This window comes from Podarcis tiliguerta, assembly GCF_965153285.1.
Source record: "Podarcis tiliguerta genome assembly, chromosome: 1".
Classification (NCBI taxonomy): Eukaryota; Metazoa; Chordata; class Lepidosauria; order Squamata; family Lacertidae; genus Podarcis; species Podarcis tiliguerta.
The window spans coordinates 4949478-4969893 of record NC_139534.1 but is presented as its reverse complement, the minus strand read 5'-3'; the positions used below and the strand labels follow the sequence as shown (position 1 = coordinate 4969893).

Sequence of the window (20416 nt, the reverse complement as noted above, 5' to 3'; positions counted from 1 at the left end):
AAAGGAAAAGCAGAAACATCTAGTGATGTGAAAACAGCTCTCGCATATGTCACTTAATTTGGCCTTTTCATGGGCCTCTTTGTTGAGCAAAATCAGTTGAATCTGACTCCACTTATGGATGATCGTCTGCCCTGAAGAACAATGAATGGCTTTGTTCAGAGCACATAAAGCGAGCACACAAAATGAGAAGGGTTTTTTTTTGGAGGAGGCCTTGTTTTGTACTGATGTGTACAACATAGTTTAGAATTTACATGTGATTTTAAAATTGCTGTAGAATCATGGAATTGTGTCATTAGAAGGGACCATGAGGGCCACCTAGTCTAACCCCCTGCAGTGCGGGGATCTTTTGTCCAATGGTGGGCTCTGAGATGAAGAGTCTCCCTCTCTACTGACTGAGCTCTCCTAGCCTCTTCCACTTCTTGCATTGACCACACAAGCAGCACAAAAAGAAAAGCAAAAGGTGCTTTCTGTGTCATCCATGAGGGTGCCTTTGCGTTGGGGGGGGGGATACTCCAGAGTGAATGCAGATGAATGCTAGACACAGGAATACAAAAGAATACAGATGCAATTAAAATATTGTTGTCCCCTACTAGAACAGATTGAAAAGGAGCCAGTTTGTACATATCCTGATAACATTGCAGTGATTAATAGAATGCAGCATGGATTTGTCAATAATAAATTTTGCTAGATTAGTCTCATGTAAGAAGGCTGTGGCATTAAAAAGGTAAAGGTAAAGATACCCCTGCCCATACCGGCCAGTCTTGTCAGACTCTAGGGTTGTGCGCCCATCTCACTCAAGAGGCCGGGGGCCAGCACTGTCCGAAGACACTTCCGGGTCACATGGCCAGCGTGACAAGCCGCATCTGGCGAGCCAGCGCAGCACACGGAACGCCATTTACCTTCCCGCTGGTAAGCGGTCCCTATTTATCTACTTGCACCCGGGGGTGCTTTTGAACTGCTAGGTTGGCAGGCGCTGGGACCGAACGACAGGAGCGCACCCCGCCGCGGGGATTCGAACCGCCGACCATGCGATCGGCAAGTCCTAGGCACTGAGGTTTTACCCATAGCGCCACCCGCAAAACGTTTGATAACGATCCCTAATATTTTGGTTAGCAAACTGATTGAATACTGTCTAGACAATAATATTATCCAGGGGATTTACAGACTGTAATCTTTGAATATTCTTGGAGAATGTTTAACGTTCACACAGACTGGAGGTGGGCAAATGTTGTCCCCACCTTCAGAAAAAGGGGGAAAGAAGATCCAGATAACTAGGGATGGCTCAGTCGGTACAGTATGAGACTCTTAACCTCAAGGTTGTGGATTCAATCCCCACTTTGGGAAAAATATTCCTGCTTTGCAGGGGTTGGACTAGATGGTCCTCACGGTCCCTTCCAACTCTACAATTCTACTCACTTGACCCATTGATACCAGGAAAGGTCTTAGAGCAGATAATTCAACAAGTCAGTCTGTGAGCACTTAGAAAAGGATGCTCTGAGTACTAAAACCCAGCATGCATTTCTCAAAATCCTTGCTGGGGTTCCTGCTGCACTTGGAAGCGGGGTGGACCAGTGGCGTAGCGTGGGTTGTCAGCACCCGGGGCAAGGCAAGTAATTTGCGCCCCCTAACCCGGGGCAAGGCAAGTAATTTGCGCCCCCCCCCCCGCTGCACTGTCCCTCCCCCAGATAGTCCCTCACTCTCTCTCCGCACCGCACGCCTGGCACCCTCCCCTCCACAGTGGGCGGCAACCCGGCGGCTCGGATCGGATTCGCACAGCCAGCACTGCAGTGAGAGAGAGTGAGTGAGCCAGGTAGGGGCAGAGAGCTGCGAGTGCGAGCGTGCCCCCCCCCCCAGATGTTGCGCCCGGTGCGGCCGGCCCCCCCCTGCACCCCCCACGCTACGCCACTGGGGTGGACTGATGGCTGCCAAGAGCCCTTTCAACTCTACCATATCTCTTTTAAACCAAACCAACAAACAAATTCAGGTGGTTAAATGTCCCTTTGCCACGGGAGAACACATCACCAGTGGGTTATTTTATAACTTTGCATATTTTATTAACCACATGTGAATAATAGTTTACATAAAAAATCAGGCTGACAGCATTTTTAATTGATTATACCTCCAAGTCAGTCCAGTTGCCTGGCATCGAAAAGGTTGCCCAAATAATTGCCCGCTCAGAGCGACTTGGGGAGTCACCCACAAGGGCTAGTCTCCAGCGCAGAGTTTTCTATTGACACAAAGTGCAACTCAGCACAAAGGAATTCAAAGTATGAATTCACTTTTCACATTGTGTTTGAACAGGGAGATCAGGTTTAGCTGATAAGGAGTGAAGAAAATAACACAGCTGCGAAGAGCATTATGCAGCCCATGAATGCGCATGAGTGAGCTCTTTGCAAAGGGGTGTTTAGGAAGGCCCTCTGCCTGTGCTGCTCACACACATATTTGAAGAACAGGGCAGCAGGCATTTCCCACTTTTGTCTCAGAAGATGGGAAATCCCTGCTGAGTCTTGGATGGAGCATCTTGCTTCCAACCGTGGGCAGCAGCGGGATGATTCGAGAAACCCGCAGGCAGTCTCCATCTTTCTCTGAAGACACAACTTTTCTCCTCTGGATCTCAGTGCCAGTTGCTTTTCATTCGCCTCGGGCTGGATAGCTTACCGTTTTGTATATATGGTTTAATGGTTGCGTTGTTAACTCACTGTGATTTCAGGAAAGGCGGCATTAAAATATTTCAGATGGTTAAATGCGAGGGACAGGCTACTGCCTCTGCAAAATGAAGGTTCATCCTAGCAGCCACCCTAGCCTTGCGCAACGCGATCTCGCAGTGGATTTGCTTAACCCGCTAACCTGCTTTTTATTGATGCAGTTTTAAAAAAAACCTTGCTCTTTCAAGTCCCACTCAGATTTAAACACCGAGTGACTGGGCCATTTATTCCCGCGCCCTGACCAAGTGCCCCACAGGTGCCCCACAGGTAGCCCAAGCAATCTTCCCCGTAGTTATTTAAAAAGCTGCCAGCGGCTGCAGCTCTCCCGTCGCGTTTCTCCTTCTTCTTCTACTGCTCCTCTTCTCCTTATCGCTTTAGCTGCTGCTGCTGCCCAGGAAGTTGACTGGGAGGCCAGCGCTCGTGGGGCCATGTGATCGCTGCGCACCGATTAGGTGGTTGGATCTGGTGAGCCCTGGGCGAGGGGAGAGGAGGATGGGAACCCAGCACTGGAAGCATGTGACAGCCACATAGTTTTGCACCACCTTCTAGGACAGGATTTCCACCGAGAAAGAGACCAGAGAGAGGGCTGAGCAGCACCCAGGAAGCAGCAGCGACAGCAGCAACAGCAGCAGCCAGCATTGCAAGGTAACCGCAGCTGCGCAAAGGGCGATCCCCAGGGGGAGAAGCGCAATTGCCACCTGCTGCTTGCCTGGGCAGGCTCCAGGGGGCTTGTTTGCCAGGGGCAAAGGCAGTGAGCGGCAGCCGAGCGAGGACCTGGCGGGCGTTTGCAGGGCTGGCACCTGCCGGCCTGTCTGCCAGGTCGGGGGCAGAGGAAGGACCGGGAGCGAGGGGCAGGAGGGAAGGGCTGTGCATTAGGAGAAAGGGCTGAGCTGGAAAGGACGGGGGCATCTCCGCGCGCCTCTCTGCCCGCGCTCCGCGCACCAGGGATACGCGAACTGGCAGCAATAGTTCTGTCCCAGTCAAACCAACCTAGAGGAGGGATGGGAGAGTCTGCTGCTGTCCTGTGACACTGAATGCTCTCTGGCGCGCAAAGAGCTTGTGACTTCCTGCTCATGGGGACTCCTCTTCGCCAGAGGCGCCCCGAGGCCGGTTGAAGGTTAATTTGGGAAGCAAGAAGCGCCATGGCTGCACATGGCTGCAGATGACTCCACATGCGCCCTTTCTGGCAAGGCTGCCGAGTGGGGTAAAAAGAGCAACTTCCTTGACTTCTTCTTTCCTTCCGGAGATTTAAATGTGGGTTCATTTTTACTGTTGACACATTTCTGGAAAGACACATTTCTAATTTCTTACTGATTTGTTAAATGTAAACTATCGAAATAAAGCCAATGCAAATCTATAAAAGGGCCCCCCTCCATGGAAACTCCCCTTTCAATAACACTTTGTTGAAATATTTATGAAAGTGCTTGAAATAGTTTTGTCCAACAGCAGATCTATCTCGTTTTTGATCAGGAGTCAGGTTTCAGCTCCATGGAAGTTGCAGCAGCATTGGGACAACTCCTATTTATGGAAAGCTATAGGAGGCCAGTCTGACAAATAGACCCAAAGCCCCAGAAGTTGTTAATGGCAAAAAACTCAAATATGCAGATCACTCTCAACTCCAGCCAAGGGGCTGCAGATTGTTTTCCAGACCTGCAGATCAGATGATGCCCAGAACTCAGTGTCTGGAAACTGGTATGTGGCCAGCTGACTGGAGTTGGGGCTGATTTGCATATTTGTTACTTGTTATCAATAAATCTAGTCATTTGTTACTACTACTACTAATAATAATAATATTTACCTTTTTACCTTTAATCATCACCACCTTCATCTGTGGCTGTGGCCTTTTGTTAGATTGATTATCTTTAGCATTTATTTTAGGTTTCAAATTATATTAACTAGAAGGTCGAGCTTAAGACATGGGGAAGGTTTATGCAGAATTTACCATCCGCAAATACAACCATATTCATTGGTATCTGAGGGTACCCTGAAATTGTGTAAAGAACTGCAATATGCCACGACTAGAATGATGGGACTGGGTGTCAGAAATCCAGGATCATAGAACTACTTTCCTAGAAAGTTCATTGATATGAATTGGGGAACTTGACCTGATCTACCAATCAGGTTGTTGAGGTGCTAAAGCACTGCTCTGAACTCCTCAGAAGTGTGGCATTACAGTGGTACCTCGGGTTACAGGCGCTTCAGGTTATAGACTCCGCTAACCCAGAAATAGTACCTTGGGTTAAGAACTTTGCTTCAGGATAAGAACAGAAATCGTGCGGCGGCAACAGGAGGCCCCATTAGCTAAAGTGGTGCTTCAGGTTAAGAACAGTTTCAGGTTAAGACCGGACCTCCTGAACAAATTAAGTTTTTAACCTGGGGTACCACTGTAAATGAAAATTGCATCTCACATCTGTGGGGATTGTACTTTGCTAGGATTCCACGACCCCGTTAAAAAAAGTGTCCTTCGCTGTTTGTTGCTGATGCTCAAAAATATACAAGTCCAAACTGCTGTTGCTTATCTCCTCCTTGTTATCCCCTCCCTCACCCTTTTGGGTGTGACTTCAGGATAGCAGCAAAAAGTGGGAGGTGGGTTGCAATTTCTCACAACTTCTGTGTGCCTAATGCACCATTTTAATTCTCCCCTCTGCAGGGGGGTTAGACAAGGAGCCAGCATAATCAACATCACTGTGCAGGTGGACGGAGTCATATTTGACAGAAGCACGTCTGGCCTCTTTCAAATTAACTCTGCAGACCCACCCTCTAGTAGCCGGTCTACAGTCAGCACCCATATCTTTAGGAAGAGGTTTTTGGACTGTGGTTATGGTCTAGCCTGGGGGTGGGTGAGTGTGGAGCTAGTCTGTTAACCTCCAGAGGTTGTTTGACTCCCAACTCCCACCAGTCCTGGCCAGCACAGCATGCTGGGAGTTGGACTCCCAACAATTTCTGGACTCTGTCCCTGGTTTCCCCATGTCCGATCCTAGCAACATTCAAGTATTCTGGAATTTCAACAGAAATTCCCACTAAGTCTTATTTTTGTTCTTTAAGGAGGCATGGCATAAAGGATGAGATCCCCTTTGGATGATCACTGTTCTGTTGGAGGGATTTGGTCTCACACCACCATGTTTAGGTTTGCCCAGTTAGCGTGGATTTAAAGCACTGTTGGGCAACAAACTAACTTTTTAAAAATCATTATTTTTATTATAAGGAAAGTGATGTTCTAGATGGTGAGGGATTGTGGTTAATGGAAAGTGGTATAATCTCCACACAAGCAATAAACAGATTGCCTGGAAATGGCCTAAGAGACAGAGTGACAAATCAGGAGGTTTCTGTTCAGATATCAGCTCTGCCACCCCAGGGCCTTCCTAACATGGGGGTGATACGCACCTACCTTACAGGATTGGTGTAAGAATGAAGTAGAATCATAGAATCATAGAGTTGGAAGAGACCACAAGGGCCATCGAGTCCAACCCCCTGCCAAGCAGGAAACACCATCAGAGCACTCCTGACATATGGTTGTCAAGCCTCTGCTTAAAGACCTCCAAAGAAGGAGACTCCACCACACTCCTTGGCAGCAAATTCCACTGTCAAACAGCTCTACTGTCAGGAGGTTCTTCCTAATGTTTAGGTGGAATCTTCTTTCTTGTAGTTTGGATCCATTGCTCCATGTCCGCTTCTCTGGAGCAGCAGAAAACAACCTTTCTCCCTCCTCTATGTGACATCCTTTTATATATTTGAACATGGCTATCATATCACCCCTTAAACTCCTCTTCTCCAGGCTAAACATGCCCAGCTCCCTTAGCCGTTCCTCATAAGGCATCGTTTCCAGGCCTTTGACCATTTTGGTACTTTGAATGCTCTAAAGCACTGTATAAAATTTAAGTAGTCTTATTCACTATCTTCCATGCTTAAGCAAGTAACAAAATGATTGACTTGACCAGGTTTCCAAATCTGGGGTGCATTAACTTGTGGAGCTTATAGTGGTAGAGAGAAATTGCGACTGCCTGCTTTCCTTCTGGTGACCTCCAACTTTTCTCATTATTTTGCTTCCAATACCTTGAGCTGCTGAGAGTGGCATGATTCTTAATTTGAATCACAGGAGAGAGAGAGAGCTTAGATTGATGGGTCGCATTGGCAGCAGTGATCTGGAGTCTCCAGTCTCCTCTAGGTTGACCTTGTTCCACCTTTGCAGTTCTGTTGCAGGACGGAGGCCTTTCTGGCAGGGCCAGGTGACTTGGGTGTGCTGGGAATGCCTGCACAGCTGCCCTTCCACCTGTAGGCCGCTTGAGTGTCCCCACTCTGACCCTCGCTGGGCTCATTCCTCTGTGTTAATAGTGGGACGGGGAACTTAAAGCAGAACCATCTTCTCCCATCACCCAGAAGGAGAAAAGACACATTTTCTGAAGCCACTTTTGAGACCCGTCTCTCTCCACCTCCCTTCCCTTTTAAAGTTCATCACTTTATATCATGTTTCAGGATCCATTTGTCCCTTACAGTTTCTTTTGACTAGGATAATTGTTCTTTAGAATTGTGTTAAGTCAGTTAGCAACAAGTCATAAATATTAGGCCAAGTCTGCAGAATGTAGGAAGCAATACTTTCTCTTATGTGTGGCTGTGAGGTCACCAAGGGTGGGGTGGGGCGGTTAACCATGGGGTGTTCACTCTATTTTGCTTTTGTCAGACCCCGCCTGGAGTCCTGTGTCCAGCTCTGGGCACCACAATTGAAGGAGGATATTGACAAGCTGGAAAGTTTTCAGAGAAAGGAGCCAATACCAGGAGAATCTATCCTGGATTATTTAAACTAAAAGGCTAAAACTAGTCTATCTAAGCTTCTTTTTAAGTTGCAAAGGGATGGCACTCTGCTCACGTGAGGAAGGAAGGGTAATAGCTAATAAATATACCCTCTCCTAGCATCTAATTCACATCCCAACATAGGTTATGGGCCAAGATTAGATTATTTTTGAAGTATTTTGGTGAATGCAGCTGAATTCTCTTAAGAAAGAAGCAAAACTCTTTCTTTTGTTTCTTGGTGAGCATATCGTGACTCCATTGTCTCCACTGTGAAGAGAGATTAGCCCCCACTCCCCTCACAGAGCAGTAACTAGGTAGTGAAGACTTTTGGTCTTAAATTTTCCTTTGGAGACTTTGTTTTGGTTTTGGACTTAGCACATTTTCCCCCAACTTTTGAGTTTTGGACATTTCCTCCATTTTTGAGATGGCCAGTGAGGTTTACTTCAGTTATGCAAGCCTCAAAATGCCCAGATTACCATCCTTACTCAATGGGGAAAGTATCTGTGCGGTGTAGTGGTTAAGAGCGGTAGTCTCCTAATCTGGGGAACCGGGTTCGTGTCTCCGCTCCTCCACATGCAGCTGCTGGGTGACCTTGGGCCAGTCACACTTCTTTGAAGTCTCTCAGCCCCACTCACCTCACAGAGTGTTTGTTGTGGGGGAGGAAGGGAAAGGAGAATGTTAGCCGCTTTGAGACTCCTGAAGGGGAGTGAAAGGCGGGATATCAAATCCAAACTCTTCTTCTTCTTCTTCTAATAGCAAAGAAATACTAGGTGGCATTAAAAGTAAAAGGCCTAAAGGCAATAACAAAGAATCTAGAGCTCCAATCAAGGTATGAGAACGGCAGAATAAGCAAGCAAGAGCCACAACGTTAAGCAGCATTTCAGATGCCCAGGTTGTGCATATTAAGGAGACTGATACTGCAGCCCAGATACTTGAGGCTCTGGAACTTTCATATGGATTTGCAAGCAAAAGTTTCCATAGAAAACGGATGCGAGATTTGCTGAGGCTCAGGTTGAATTCTAAGGCAGATTGTCCCAAATATGTGGCTGAGATCTTAACACTTCTTGAGAAACTAGAACTGTCAGAGTACCCAATGCAGGAAGAGCAAAATATCTGCGATTTCCTAGGGTCACTAGAACCCAAATTTGGGACTTTTGCAACTCTAATGGATGGGAAAGAGGACTTGACTTGACTTTCGAAAGATTAATTGCCTGTTTAAGAGAGGAATGTGTACAAAGGAGAGAAGAGTCTCCAGTCAGGAGTGCAAAAGCCAATGATTCTAGTTATGTGTCTAAGTGTCAAATGAAGGGCAAAGCCATATCTATGAAAGTTGTGTGCTTTAATTGTAATAAAGAAGTACACATAGCAAAAGCAGGGCAAGCAAGGTTCTGGAAACCAAGCCTTATGAGGAACGGTTGAGGGAGTTTGGTTTGTTTAGCCTGGGAAGGAGGAGACAGAGAGGAGGTATAAGAGCCACTTTTAAAGTGTCTCAAGGGCCCTGTAAGTCCTAACCGGATTAATTATTATGCTTGCTGAAGCAGGAGGCTCATATTTAACCCCTTTAACTCCTAATGCTCAAAACCTGGAGGTAATGTTAATTTGTGGGTGGGGAAAACAATCATCCAAAAGTGGATGTAGATAATTTTATACATGTAATTTCAGATGCACATTTATGTTTGTTCAATTGAATTGAATTGAATCAAAATCTTTCCATTTGTGGCGCTTGTTTCACAGCACACTGAAATTATCAGCCATAAGCAGATGGATGAAGGGATGGAGCACTGAAGGCTCCTCAGCCTTTAGATCCATCCCTTTCACCTGTGGCCATGTGAGAACAGACTGATAGGTATCTACCATATATGTGGTGCTTTCCAGAACAGACACTGCATCTGTCTGCTATACTGAAAAAACAACAACAACCCCAAGTCTTAAAATCCATCATATTCAGCAAGACGTACTTCTGAGTAGACCTACATAGATTTGAGCATTCTAACTAGAGTTGAAGCCATGGTGAAAATTGAGGCAGAACATTCTTTATTCTGGATGAGTTAATCCAGAACGCTCTCAGCTCTGACTCTGCCAGCTGGCAGCAGCATCCTGAGGGAATGAGTCTCTCCCTTGACTCTAGGGGAATGGACAGCCAGAAGCAACGTCAGCCCAACAGACACGTGTGTTCACCTCATATTCATACCATGTCTCCAGAGAAGTGCCAGGCAGCTCCTGCCTGGAAGCTTCTTAGCTTCTCCCTATCATTGTTGATACTGAAGAGCACCCCAAAGATCAGGGGGCCCCAGAGCACCATCTGTTGTGTCACAAGAAGCTGCCGGAGCTTTTCTGGAGACAAGCCGTTGAACACAGACAAACACTGCCAATATCTGTGACTGTATGGCTAAGTGTTTGGCAAGGCTCTTCCCGCATCACAAAGCACAGAAGTGTCCATGGGAAGCAAAACAGAGGAGGCAAATCATGCTATTTTGATATGAATTCACATTGCAAGCATTCTTCACACATAGGTGGCATGCATGAGAGAAGGGCCGCAGATCAGAAGTAGAGCACCTGCCTTGCATGCAGAAGGTCCCAGGTTCAATCCCCGGCAGGGGAGAGCCACTGCCAGTCAGTGTAGACAGTACTAAGCTAGGTAGAACAAAGGTCTGACTCAGTTCTATGTCCCTATAGGTGGTGTAGTGGCATTGTAATATCTATGGCAGAGATCTGTAATGTCATCCTTAAGAAGACTTCCCTTGGACTCAGAGGGGTTAAACCCACTGGCAAATATCCCCTTTCTGGGCAAGGTGCTTGAGAAGGTGGTGGCGCCCCAGCTTCAGGCATGTCTGAGGAAAACTGATTATTTGGATCCACTCTGTTCCAGTCTGGTTTTAGGTCTAGTTAGACCACTGAAATTGCCTTGGTCACCCTGACTGAGGACATTTGTCAGGAGAACGTTAAGGGGAGTGCAGCCCTGCTCATTCTCCTAGATCTCTCTGCAGCTTTTGAAACTGTTGGCCACTGAAGGATACTTCAGTGGTGCCTCAGGAAGGTGTGGATGGGGGGGGGGCACTGTCCTAAAGGGCTCCTGGGAGCCTCCTGGGAATTATCCCCTGGGGTGCCCCACAGGGCTCCATCTTGGCCCCCATCCTATGTAACATCCAAAGGAAGCTTCTGGGAATTGTCATTGGGAGATTTGGAGTGATGTGTTGTTAAAATGCTGGTGACAACCAGGTTCATCTCTCTGTTCAGACTGGATCAGGAGAGGCAACTGAGGTTTTAGACCAGTGCTCAGAGGTGGAGAGGGGCTGGATGTGGGCCAGTAAATTGAGGCTGAATCCTGGAGAGACAGAGGTATTCCAGCTCCTTATGTCTGTGAGGTGTGGAGGCGGCCTATCCTGGATAGGTTCGCACTCTCCTGGAAGGAGGTTCAGGTAGCCTTGATGGCTTGGAGTGCCTTCTTTGGGCTCCAGCTGGTTTGCTAGTTATAGCCCCTTTTCAACAGAGATTACTTGGCCACTGTACTCCCTGCTCTGGTAACTCCCAGATGGGATTATTAGAAGGTGCTCTACGTGGTTTTGCTCTTGAAGATGACTTGGACACTTTGGTTCATCCAAAATGCATTAAGCAGACCAAACTGGGGTGGGATAAGGAGAGAGGGAAAGTTCACTATGGGTAGCCTTCTTGGATATTTATTGTTGTTGTTGTTTAATCGTTCAGTCGTGTCCGACTCTTCGTGACCCCATGGACCAGAGCACGCCAGGCACTCCTGTCTTCCACTGCCACCCGCAGTTTGGTCAGGTTCATGTTTGGATATTTATACAGTAAACTGAATATAAGGTGACCGAGCAGCCACCACCTCTCTTACAGGGTGACTTAACAGGGTGTATGTTGCACAGCCTCTCTTCAAGCAGAAAGCACAGTGGTATGCAATACACAGGCCTTCCCTTTGCTTAACAACCATCATAACAGTAGTCCTTTTGCTAGGTTAACATAAATATAATCTGATCTTGATTGCATTACTTCTGCAAATAAGTTGTGTGCTGGCCTGTTCACTGGAAAAAAAAATGGCAGAAAATCAGCTGACAGTCATGCTGAATTCATTTCCCCTCTCACAAAAGGGAACAGTCTTATACTTACTTGGGTGTTGGCTGAGTGATCCAGTTGTGCGGCTCTGTAAGATCCCACTAATGGACTCTAAATCTTATAACCAGGTCATCTTGTCTTTGTAAAAATATACAGTGTCCATGTTTAAATACTTCAGATGCCCAGTGCTGTGTGATAAATGCATCGTCTAAGTATGACTTGCACAATTAACATTCGCTGGCAAGTAAGGCAATAGACCGCTTACCAGTATCAACTGGGAGCAGGGATTGCAGCCGAGGGGGGCCACCAGAGGTCTGGGAGGCTTTTGGCCGCCTGCATCGCCAATGGATGACGTCAGCTCCTCCATCAGCCGCTAGGGTGCTTGTGTCCCCCCACAAATGTTGAGTTTAAACTTCTTATCAGGGCAAAGCAAGCAGGCAGTTTCACAAGGGTGGGTCTGACTGCTACCTGACGTCAGTCAGGTCCACCAACTGACCATAAACACAGGCTGTGCTGGTACTCTGTGGATCATCTAGTCCAACCCCCTACAATACAGGAATTTCCACCAAAGCAGATGGCCATCCACCTTCTGCATCAAAACCTCCAGTGAAGAAGAATCCACCACCTCCCAGTCTTTTCCACTGTCAAACAGCCCTTACTGTGAGATGTTTAGTCACAATCTGCTTTCTTGTAACTTGAAACCATTGGTTAAGGTCCTTCTTTCCAGAGCAGGAGAAAACAAGCTTGCTCCACCTTCCATGTGACAGCCCTTCGGGTATTTGAAGATGGCTATCATACCTCCTCTCAATCTCCTCTTTTCCAGGCTAAACATATTCAGCTCCTTCAAGCTTTCTTCATAATGCTTGGTTTCCAGACCCTTAATCATCTTGATTGCCCTCCTTTGCACATGTTACAACTTGTCAACAGCCTTCTTAAATTGGGGGTGCTCAGAATTGGACACACTCTTCCAGGTGTGCTCTGACCAAGGCAGAATAGATCAGTGCTATGACTTCACTTGATCAGGACACTCGATTTCTGTTGATGCAGCCTAGAATAGCATTCACTCCCCCCCCTTTTTTTTTGCTGCTACTGCTGCATCATCAAACTGTTGACTCATGTCAAGGTTGTGATCCAACAAGACTCCTAGATTCTTTCCACATGTTCTGCTAGTAAGCCAGATGTCCCCCATCTTATGTTTGTGAAGCTGGTTCTTCCTGCCTTAAGTGCAGAACCTAACATTTGTCCCTATTGAATTTCATTTTGTAAGCTTGGACCCAGGTATCCAGTCAGCTAAGGCCATCTTGCTCCTGATTCTGTCTTCTGCGGCATTAGCTACCCCTCCCAGTTTGGTGTCATCTGCAAATTGGAGATCAGCATCCCCTCAATTCCTTCACCCAAGACATTTATCAAGACGCTGAACAATGGTCCCAAGACAGAACCTTGTGGTAGTATCCTGTGGCACCCCACTTCTCACTTTTTTCCAGGACAATGAGGAACCATTAATGAGTACTCTTTGGGTGTGGTCAGTTAACCAGCTGCAAATCCACCTAACAGTTACCTCATTCAACCCACATTTTACCAATTTCCTCGCAAGAATATCATGGGGGACTTTGTCAAAAGCCTGACTGAAATCAAGATACACTAGGTCCACAGCATTCCCCTGATCCACCAAGCTTGTGACTCCATAAAAAAAAAAGACATGAGATTTGTCTCACATGACTTGTTTTTGAGAAACCCATGCTGGGTCTCACCGCATCCTTTTCTAAGTGCTCACAGAACAGTTAAATTATCTGTTCTGGGCCTTTCCTGGTATTGATGTCAAGCTGACTGATCAGTAGTTGGCTGGGTCTTCCTCCGATGGAGACAACATTTGCCTGCCTCCGGACTGCAGGGACGTGTCACCTGTTCTCCAAGATTTTTCAAGGGTAATAGGCTCTGAAACTACCGAATTTTTCCATCTATAAGACGCCCCCATGTATAAGACGCCTCCTATTTTTGGGGACTCAGATTTAAGAAAATGGGGGGAAGATGGCCCAGAGTATAAAACACCCCCAAATTTTTGACATTATTTTTTAGGGGGAAACCTAGTCTTATACACGGAAAAATATGGTACATCTGCAAGTTCCAGTGGGACCCTTGGATGCAGCTCATCTGGCCCTGGTGATTTGAATTCGTTTAAAGTAGCTAGGTGTTCCCTTACTGCCTCTTTTCCGATCTTGGGCTGCAGCTCCCTCCTTACACCATTTATTCTGTTCTCACCAGGTTGGGCATCACTTTCCTTTTGGGTGACGACAGAAGCAAAGTAGGTGTTGAGCAGTTCTGCCTTCTCTCTGTCAACCAATAGCATTTCTCCATCTTCTCCACACAGAGTACCTACCGTCTACTTGTTCTTCCTCTTGCTTGGAACATGGTGGAAGAAACCTTTATTACAGTGGTACCTCGGGTTACATACTGTTTGACAGTGGAATTTGCTGCCAAGGAGTGTGGTGGAGTCTCCTCCTTTGGAGGTCTTTAAGCAGAGGCTTGACAACTATATGTCAGGAGTGCTCTGATGGTGTTTCCTGCTTGGCAGGGGGTTGGACTCGATGGCCCTTGTGGTCTCTTCCAACTCTATGATTCTGTGATTCTATAATTCTATGCTTCAGGTTACAGACTTTGCTAACCCAGAAATAGTACCTCAGATTAAGAACTTTGCTTCAGGATGAGAACAGAAATCACATGGCGGCGGCGTGGCGGCAGTGGAAGGCCCCATTAGCTAAAATGGTGCTTCAGGTTAAGAACAAACCTCCAGAACAAATTAAGTTCTTAACCCGAGGTACCACTCTATTATTATTATTAACTTCTCGTGCAAGCCTGAGATCATTCTGGGCTTTAGCCAGCCTGACTTTCCTGCTGCAACTGTTGGTGTATACTCCTCCTTTGTGATTTCCCCCTTCTTCCCTTTTTATAACTCTGCTCACCTGGAAGCCCCTTATACAGCCACACCGGTTTCTCTACATGCCTCACATTTTTCTTTCTTGTTGGAATTGTCTGCATTTGACTTGGGTCACTTTATCTGCTTTCCCAGTTTAAATGGGCCTTTTTTCTGGTTTGTTATCTAGATGCAGTTATAAATTTAATTCAGACTCATAATGAAGCAATCTTCTATTTCCGTATACTGAAATGACCTGACATGTACGGTCACATAAAGGCCCTGTTGTTCATTTTGCCCTTGGAAATGATAGCAGCTCATAAGGAGTGCCTCTGCCTGAATCCGTGCTAAGCAAAGTTGGCCTGCGTGTGTGAGATCAGCAGACTTTCTTGGCAGACCTTTCTGTCTCTTCACTGGCATCCTCCACAAGTTCAGTTTACCGGATAACTTCCTGGAGAAGAAGCAGCTGAACTAGTTATTTTCCTTCTGGAAAGAAATCTACCCAATGTTAAGTCTGTCCTGTGTATTATTGCCAGTTCCTTCAACTCTGTGGCTCTGTAGAAAGCCCTTCACACTACAGTGTCATTACCCTTATCCAGTGTGTGTTGCTTGTTTGACAACTGTGCAAAGGTAGGGGTTGGATGAGGTAACTGTTAGGTGGATTTGTAGCTGGTTGACTGACCAAACCCAAAGAGTACTCATTAATGGTTCCTCGTCATCCTGGGGAAAAGTGACAAGTAGGGTGCCGCAGGGCTCTGTCCTGGGCCTGTTGTTGTTCAAAGTCTTTATAAATGTCTTGGATGAAGGAATTGAGGGGATGCTCATCTCCAATTTGCAGATGACACCAAACTGGGAGGGGTAGCTAATGCTGCAGAAGACAGAATCAGAATTCAGGCCTTGGTGGACCACAACCTTAACATGAGTCAACTGCGTGGTGCAGCAGCAAAAAAAGTGAATGTTATTTTAGGCTGCATCAAGAGAAGTCTAGTGTCCAGATCAAGGAAAGTCATACTCCCACTCTATTCTGTCTTGATCAGACCACACATGGAGTCCTGTGTCCAGTTCTGGGCACCAAAATTTAAGAAGGTGGTGGTGGTAGCTTCATTTAATTTATTTGCATATTCAGACCCAGAGACCTCTCCTTTAAATAAGGACACGTTTGACTCAAATTTTAGTTTTGGTTTTTGGAAGAATTTAGGCCACAACTTTATTGATTACAGAAAGTGAGTGGTTGCATAGGCTCTGGTTCGACTAGCTCCCTGCAGCCTTCCAGGTAGCGCTGACCCAGAGCTCTATCATAGGTCAGCCAAGGGTGAACACCTGAGGCAGGTGAAAAGCCTGGGAACAGACTCTGTTCACTCCCCAGATGCTCCCCTGGACTCAGGCACAGGCACAACCCCCTCTCGGGGGTTGACCAAACCATCGGGACCCTGGATTCCTTTAACAAAATACCCTTCACATAGGGATGGCAAGACCGTTCTCCCATCCCTATCATCTGAACCAGTGCCTATCCGCAACCTTACAAGTTGTGACAAATTGCTATGCGGAAGGCGAAACCCAAATGACAACAGCAAATCAGCCAAGTGGGGGAAATTCCTGCTGTGCCCCTGTTCCAACAACAGACAACACACGACGGCATAGCAAGGTCAATTGCAAAAATGCCCTAAAATTAGGGAGAGGTGGGCGGGTGTTCCAATGCATGAGCCGAAAGGGGAAGCTCTGGGACACGTGCAAGGGATTATATAGGTCCCTCAATCTGTTTAGACTGCACCCCATTGGCCAGATTAAACCCAGCAATGAGGGACCTACCAATCGGGTGTTGTGGCTACCCAATAGACCCACCCACAACCAGGAGGTCAGTCTCCAGGTCTCACCACAACACGTGCCCTCTTTTAGGGAGGAAACGATTTATTTTAATTAAACAAATATTATTGGAGAATAATGAGTTCTAACCTGTTTGACACTGTTTACCCGACTTTTGTTCTTGATTTTTAGGTGCTGTTTTCTAAAGATGGGAAGGCGGAAACTGGATCTTTCCAAACTGACAGATGAAGAGGCTGAGCACGTTTGGGAAGTTGTTCAGCGGGACTTCGATCTGCGGAAAAAAGAGGAAGAGCGTTTAGAGTAAGTGGCTAAAACATGAGAATAGGAACTTTGATGATTCTTCAAAAGGGAGGCCTTTAGTATTTGTCATTTTCAAGCTGTTTTCCAGCTAGCTTGAATCACTACTGCTAGACACATGGTGGGGGGGGGGCTACAAAAATGGCTATGGGATAATATAGATAACGTCATCACAGAATTTGTTAATATTTGTAATGATACAGTTTAATTTAAATTTAAAACTTCCTAAATTTAAATAGGAAAATTCTTTTACCACTTACTAGCTGTTGCATGCTAGATCTTATGGAACAGAAAAAGCAGACTTAAATGCATGAGATTCAGGAAAAGACAGGCATTTAGTGAATGTCTGGAAAAATATGTACAGTGGTGCCTCACAAGACGAAAAGAATCCGTTCCGGGAGTCTTTTCGTCTTGCGGTTTTTTCGTCTTGCGAAGCAAGCCCATTGATGTAGTAGCGCTATTAGCGCTATTGGCTAAAAAAGGGCTAAAAACGGCTTTTTTAAGGGGAGGGATTAGCGGTTTTGCTGCTAAAATGCTTTTAGCAGCTTAGCGATTCAGAATAAGGGGTTTTGGAGCAAAAAAAATATTCGATTTTTTTTCGTCATTTTTCGTCTTGCGAAGCAAGCCCATAGGGAAATTCGTCTTGCGAAGCGCCTCTGCAGACGGAAAACCCTTTCGTCTTGCAGGTTTTCTGTCTTGCGAGGCATTTGTCTTGCGGGGCACCACTGTACTGTACTTTTGTATTTTGCTTGGTCCATAGATTTATCTTGTAGACTTCTCTAGGAGTTGGTTGGTTGGAAAATGCAGCTTATACAAAAACACTCCACCTTCTCAAAAGTCTCAGTTATGTGCTTCTGAAAGTACAGGTTGCAGTTTTTACGCATCTCTGGCTCTCTGTTTCAATGTCAGCCGTGACCGCGTGCGGCTGTGATGTCACTTTGGCACAGCAAGGTCGGAGCTACCCTCACAGCTCCCAGAATGCCAATTTAAATTTTGTAAAAGAAATATCTGTTTTTTCCAGCCCTTGTTGTTTTGGAGATCTATTTAAGAGCCAGGCAGCGAGTGCCTGACAAAGCACCAGGAACAAGTTTAGGAAGAGTCCTTTCCACGTGGCAGAGAATCATGTCCCATTTCTCATATATCCACAGTGCTGTTAAATTATGATCATCAATTGCTTTTTTAATCATTCCCCGGAAGAGCACAGGATGCTCACAGTACGTGGCGCTTTCCCTTTCTCTTCAGAACAACCCTGTGAGGTCGGTTAGGCTGAGAGACAACTACCATATTTTTCACTCTATAAGACGCACCAGACCACAAGACGCACCTAGTTTTTGGAGGAGGAAAACAAGAAAAAGAATATTCTGAATCTCACAAGCCAGAACAGCAAGAGGGATCACTGCGCACTGAAAGCAGCAATCCCTCTTGCTGTTCTGGCTTCTGGGATAGCTGCGCAGCCTGCATTCGCTCCATAAGACGCACACACATTTCCCCTTACTTTTTAGGAGGGAAAAAGTGAGTCTTATAGAGCAAAAAATACAGTAACTGCTAGTAGTTTTTCCTCAAGTGTTCAAGACTGCCCTGGGATAGATGGAAGGAACGTTTCCATGGTATTGTTTTGCAGTATAATTTGAAGTACAGAAATGTATAGTATTTTTCTAGGCACAGAAGAATTGTGAATGCATAGATGTAAAATGGAACCTTTAAAAGGAGTATATCCACAGCACTGCAGAAAGGGTATTCTGGCAGTGGGGAGAACAGCTTAGCTCTGCATAAAATTCTCAAACAGCAACTTTTGAATGCTAGAAGGAAATGAAGAGTTAGAATAGTTATTTTTCTTTCAGTCTTAATCCTTACAACAGGAGTTGGGGCAGAAGGGGGAGCTGCAGGAGAATTTGAGCGGCTTCTTCAGGGTTTTTAGTCCTCTTTAGAATAATTTAGTTTGTTGGTGTTTTTACCAGAGAGGACAAGCTGCCGTACTGCAAAATTAAAAATAAATCAGTTATACAGTTGGGAGTGCCTGGACCCTGCCTTGAAGAACAGAGGTGAGGATGTGAAAGAGAAGCATGCAGTTGCCATGTTTCTTGGGAAGAGAAGGAAAAATTAATTCACTCCTCTTAAAGGAATTATTTACTTTGAGGGAAGAGGCAGGAAGTGAGTCATCAGATGGATGGCTTCTTTAATGTGTGCACTGACATTCATGGTTTTACAGTATCCATAATGAGAAAAATAAAAACTTTCCTAAGTCCATGTACTATGAGTGGTCCAGGAGGAAATGCATTTTTAGACCATTATAACCCTTCTGGGCTTTTGTCAATCTGCTATAACCCTTTCCCTGAGGAGAATTCATTATATTCATTCCAGATTCATTCTCTCAACCTAGATTTCCCAGGAAGGCAGTACAAATTATATTCAAATACCAATAGATCTGTTCTTGCAATCTGGAGAGTTTTTGATCCCAGTAAAATTACACGACCTCCTTTACTTCTACTGTTTTTGTAAATCTTACACCCAGTGTTTAGGGCAATCCTCCCTTCTCCCCTTGCTGCCTCCATTGCATCCTCTTCGTACTCCCAAGATGAGATCTTTTGAGTGGTTTGAAACTAATTATACACTAGCCCTGGGGGGGGGGGGGGGTACTCAGTGACCTGCTGTGATTAAAAATAAATCGGTTACACAGTTTGGAGTGTCTGGACATGCCTTGAAGAACTCTTTGTATGAGTTTCAGTTGATGCCGCTCCAGGATGTGGAAAAGGCCCTTGGCCAGGTTGTGTGGCCGCTTGTGTGCTTCATGGCTTATACTACCCAGCAAGGAGGTGACAGGAGTGGGCCAAGGAAATGACTATTGCCTTGTTACAAGAGGGGGTGGTTGCAGGCCACTGAGTGTGGCCGTTCCTGAAAAGAACTTTCCATGGATCTTGAAGATCCAGATCATGACAGACCACTTGCAAATGTTCCCTCTTGGGTGAGCTTCTTAAGCAGGCAATCTGCAGCCAGGCCCAGGCCCTCCAAGATGAGTGATTTTCTGGGCCCAGTTCAATGTGGGTTGAGGCCCAGGTTAGCCACTGCAATTGTCTTGGTTGGCCTGTATGTCAGGATAGAGACGAGGAGAGTGTAATACTGTAGATGCTTGATCTCTCAGTAGCTTTTGATACCCTAAATCATGGTATCCACTTGGAGCGACTGTCGTAAGTTGGGGTGGGCAGCACTGTTTGCAATACAGATGACATGTGACTCTTTTTCTATGGGAGTGGTAATACACTGGCGCTTAGCTGCTCTAAAAGACAGGATAAAGGCCGATAAACTAAAATTGAATCCAGACGTGGCAGAGACACTGTTAGCAGGTGACTGCTGTTCCCCCAGATAAGTAGTCTTTACCCAGTCCTGAATGGGGTTGCTCTCTGCTGACAGCTCATGTTAATAGATTGTGGGTACTCTTGGACCCCTTGTTGTCAGGTGGCCTCCATGGTTTGGGGTGCCTTCTAGCAGGTTCTGTAGATTTTTTAGCATCTTATCGCTGCTTTTGGGGGTTGATCATTTTAATGGTGATCAGGCTTACGCTTGTAGGGGGAAGTGAGGTCCCAAATACTGTGTAATCACTTTCAGGGTTTTAGTGACTTATTGTTTTGCACCTTGCAGGAAGCCATAGGGACATACAAGTGAGCGAAGGCTCAGCATGAAAGAGCACAATGTGGGTGCATGTTGCTAAACTCACACCAACCCGACTCCCCTCTTCGCTGACAGGATCGGAAAGAAACCTCACAGCACCAGCTTGGCATTGCATGCGGACGAGCGTTTGTGGTTTGATTGTCTCCAAACAAGC

General features: G+C 46.1%; 1 protein-coding gene across 4 annotated transcripts in view; it reads left to right on the top strand.

The window, feature by feature from the left end:
- The first annotated feature begins 3087 nt into the window (after positions 1 to 3087).
- Positions 3088 to 20416, top strand: part of MLPH (melanophilin) — a 75957-nt gene continuing 58628 nt past the window's right edge. For 2 of the 4 annotated variants that reach the window (XM_083401752.1, XM_083401750.1), the window contains exons 1-2: positions 3088 to 3350; positions 16471 to 16599. In XM_083401752.1, coding sequence (XP_083257878.1) covers positions 16487 to 16599 — 113 coding nt within the window. In that variant the 5' untranslated portion in view covers positions 3088 to 3350; positions 16471 to 16486. Of the gene's footprint in view, positions 3351 to 3862; positions 3910 to 16470; positions 16600 to 20416 lie in introns of those variants that run through there. The other 2 variants (XM_083401751.1, XM_083401749.1) reach the window with 1 other exon arrangement.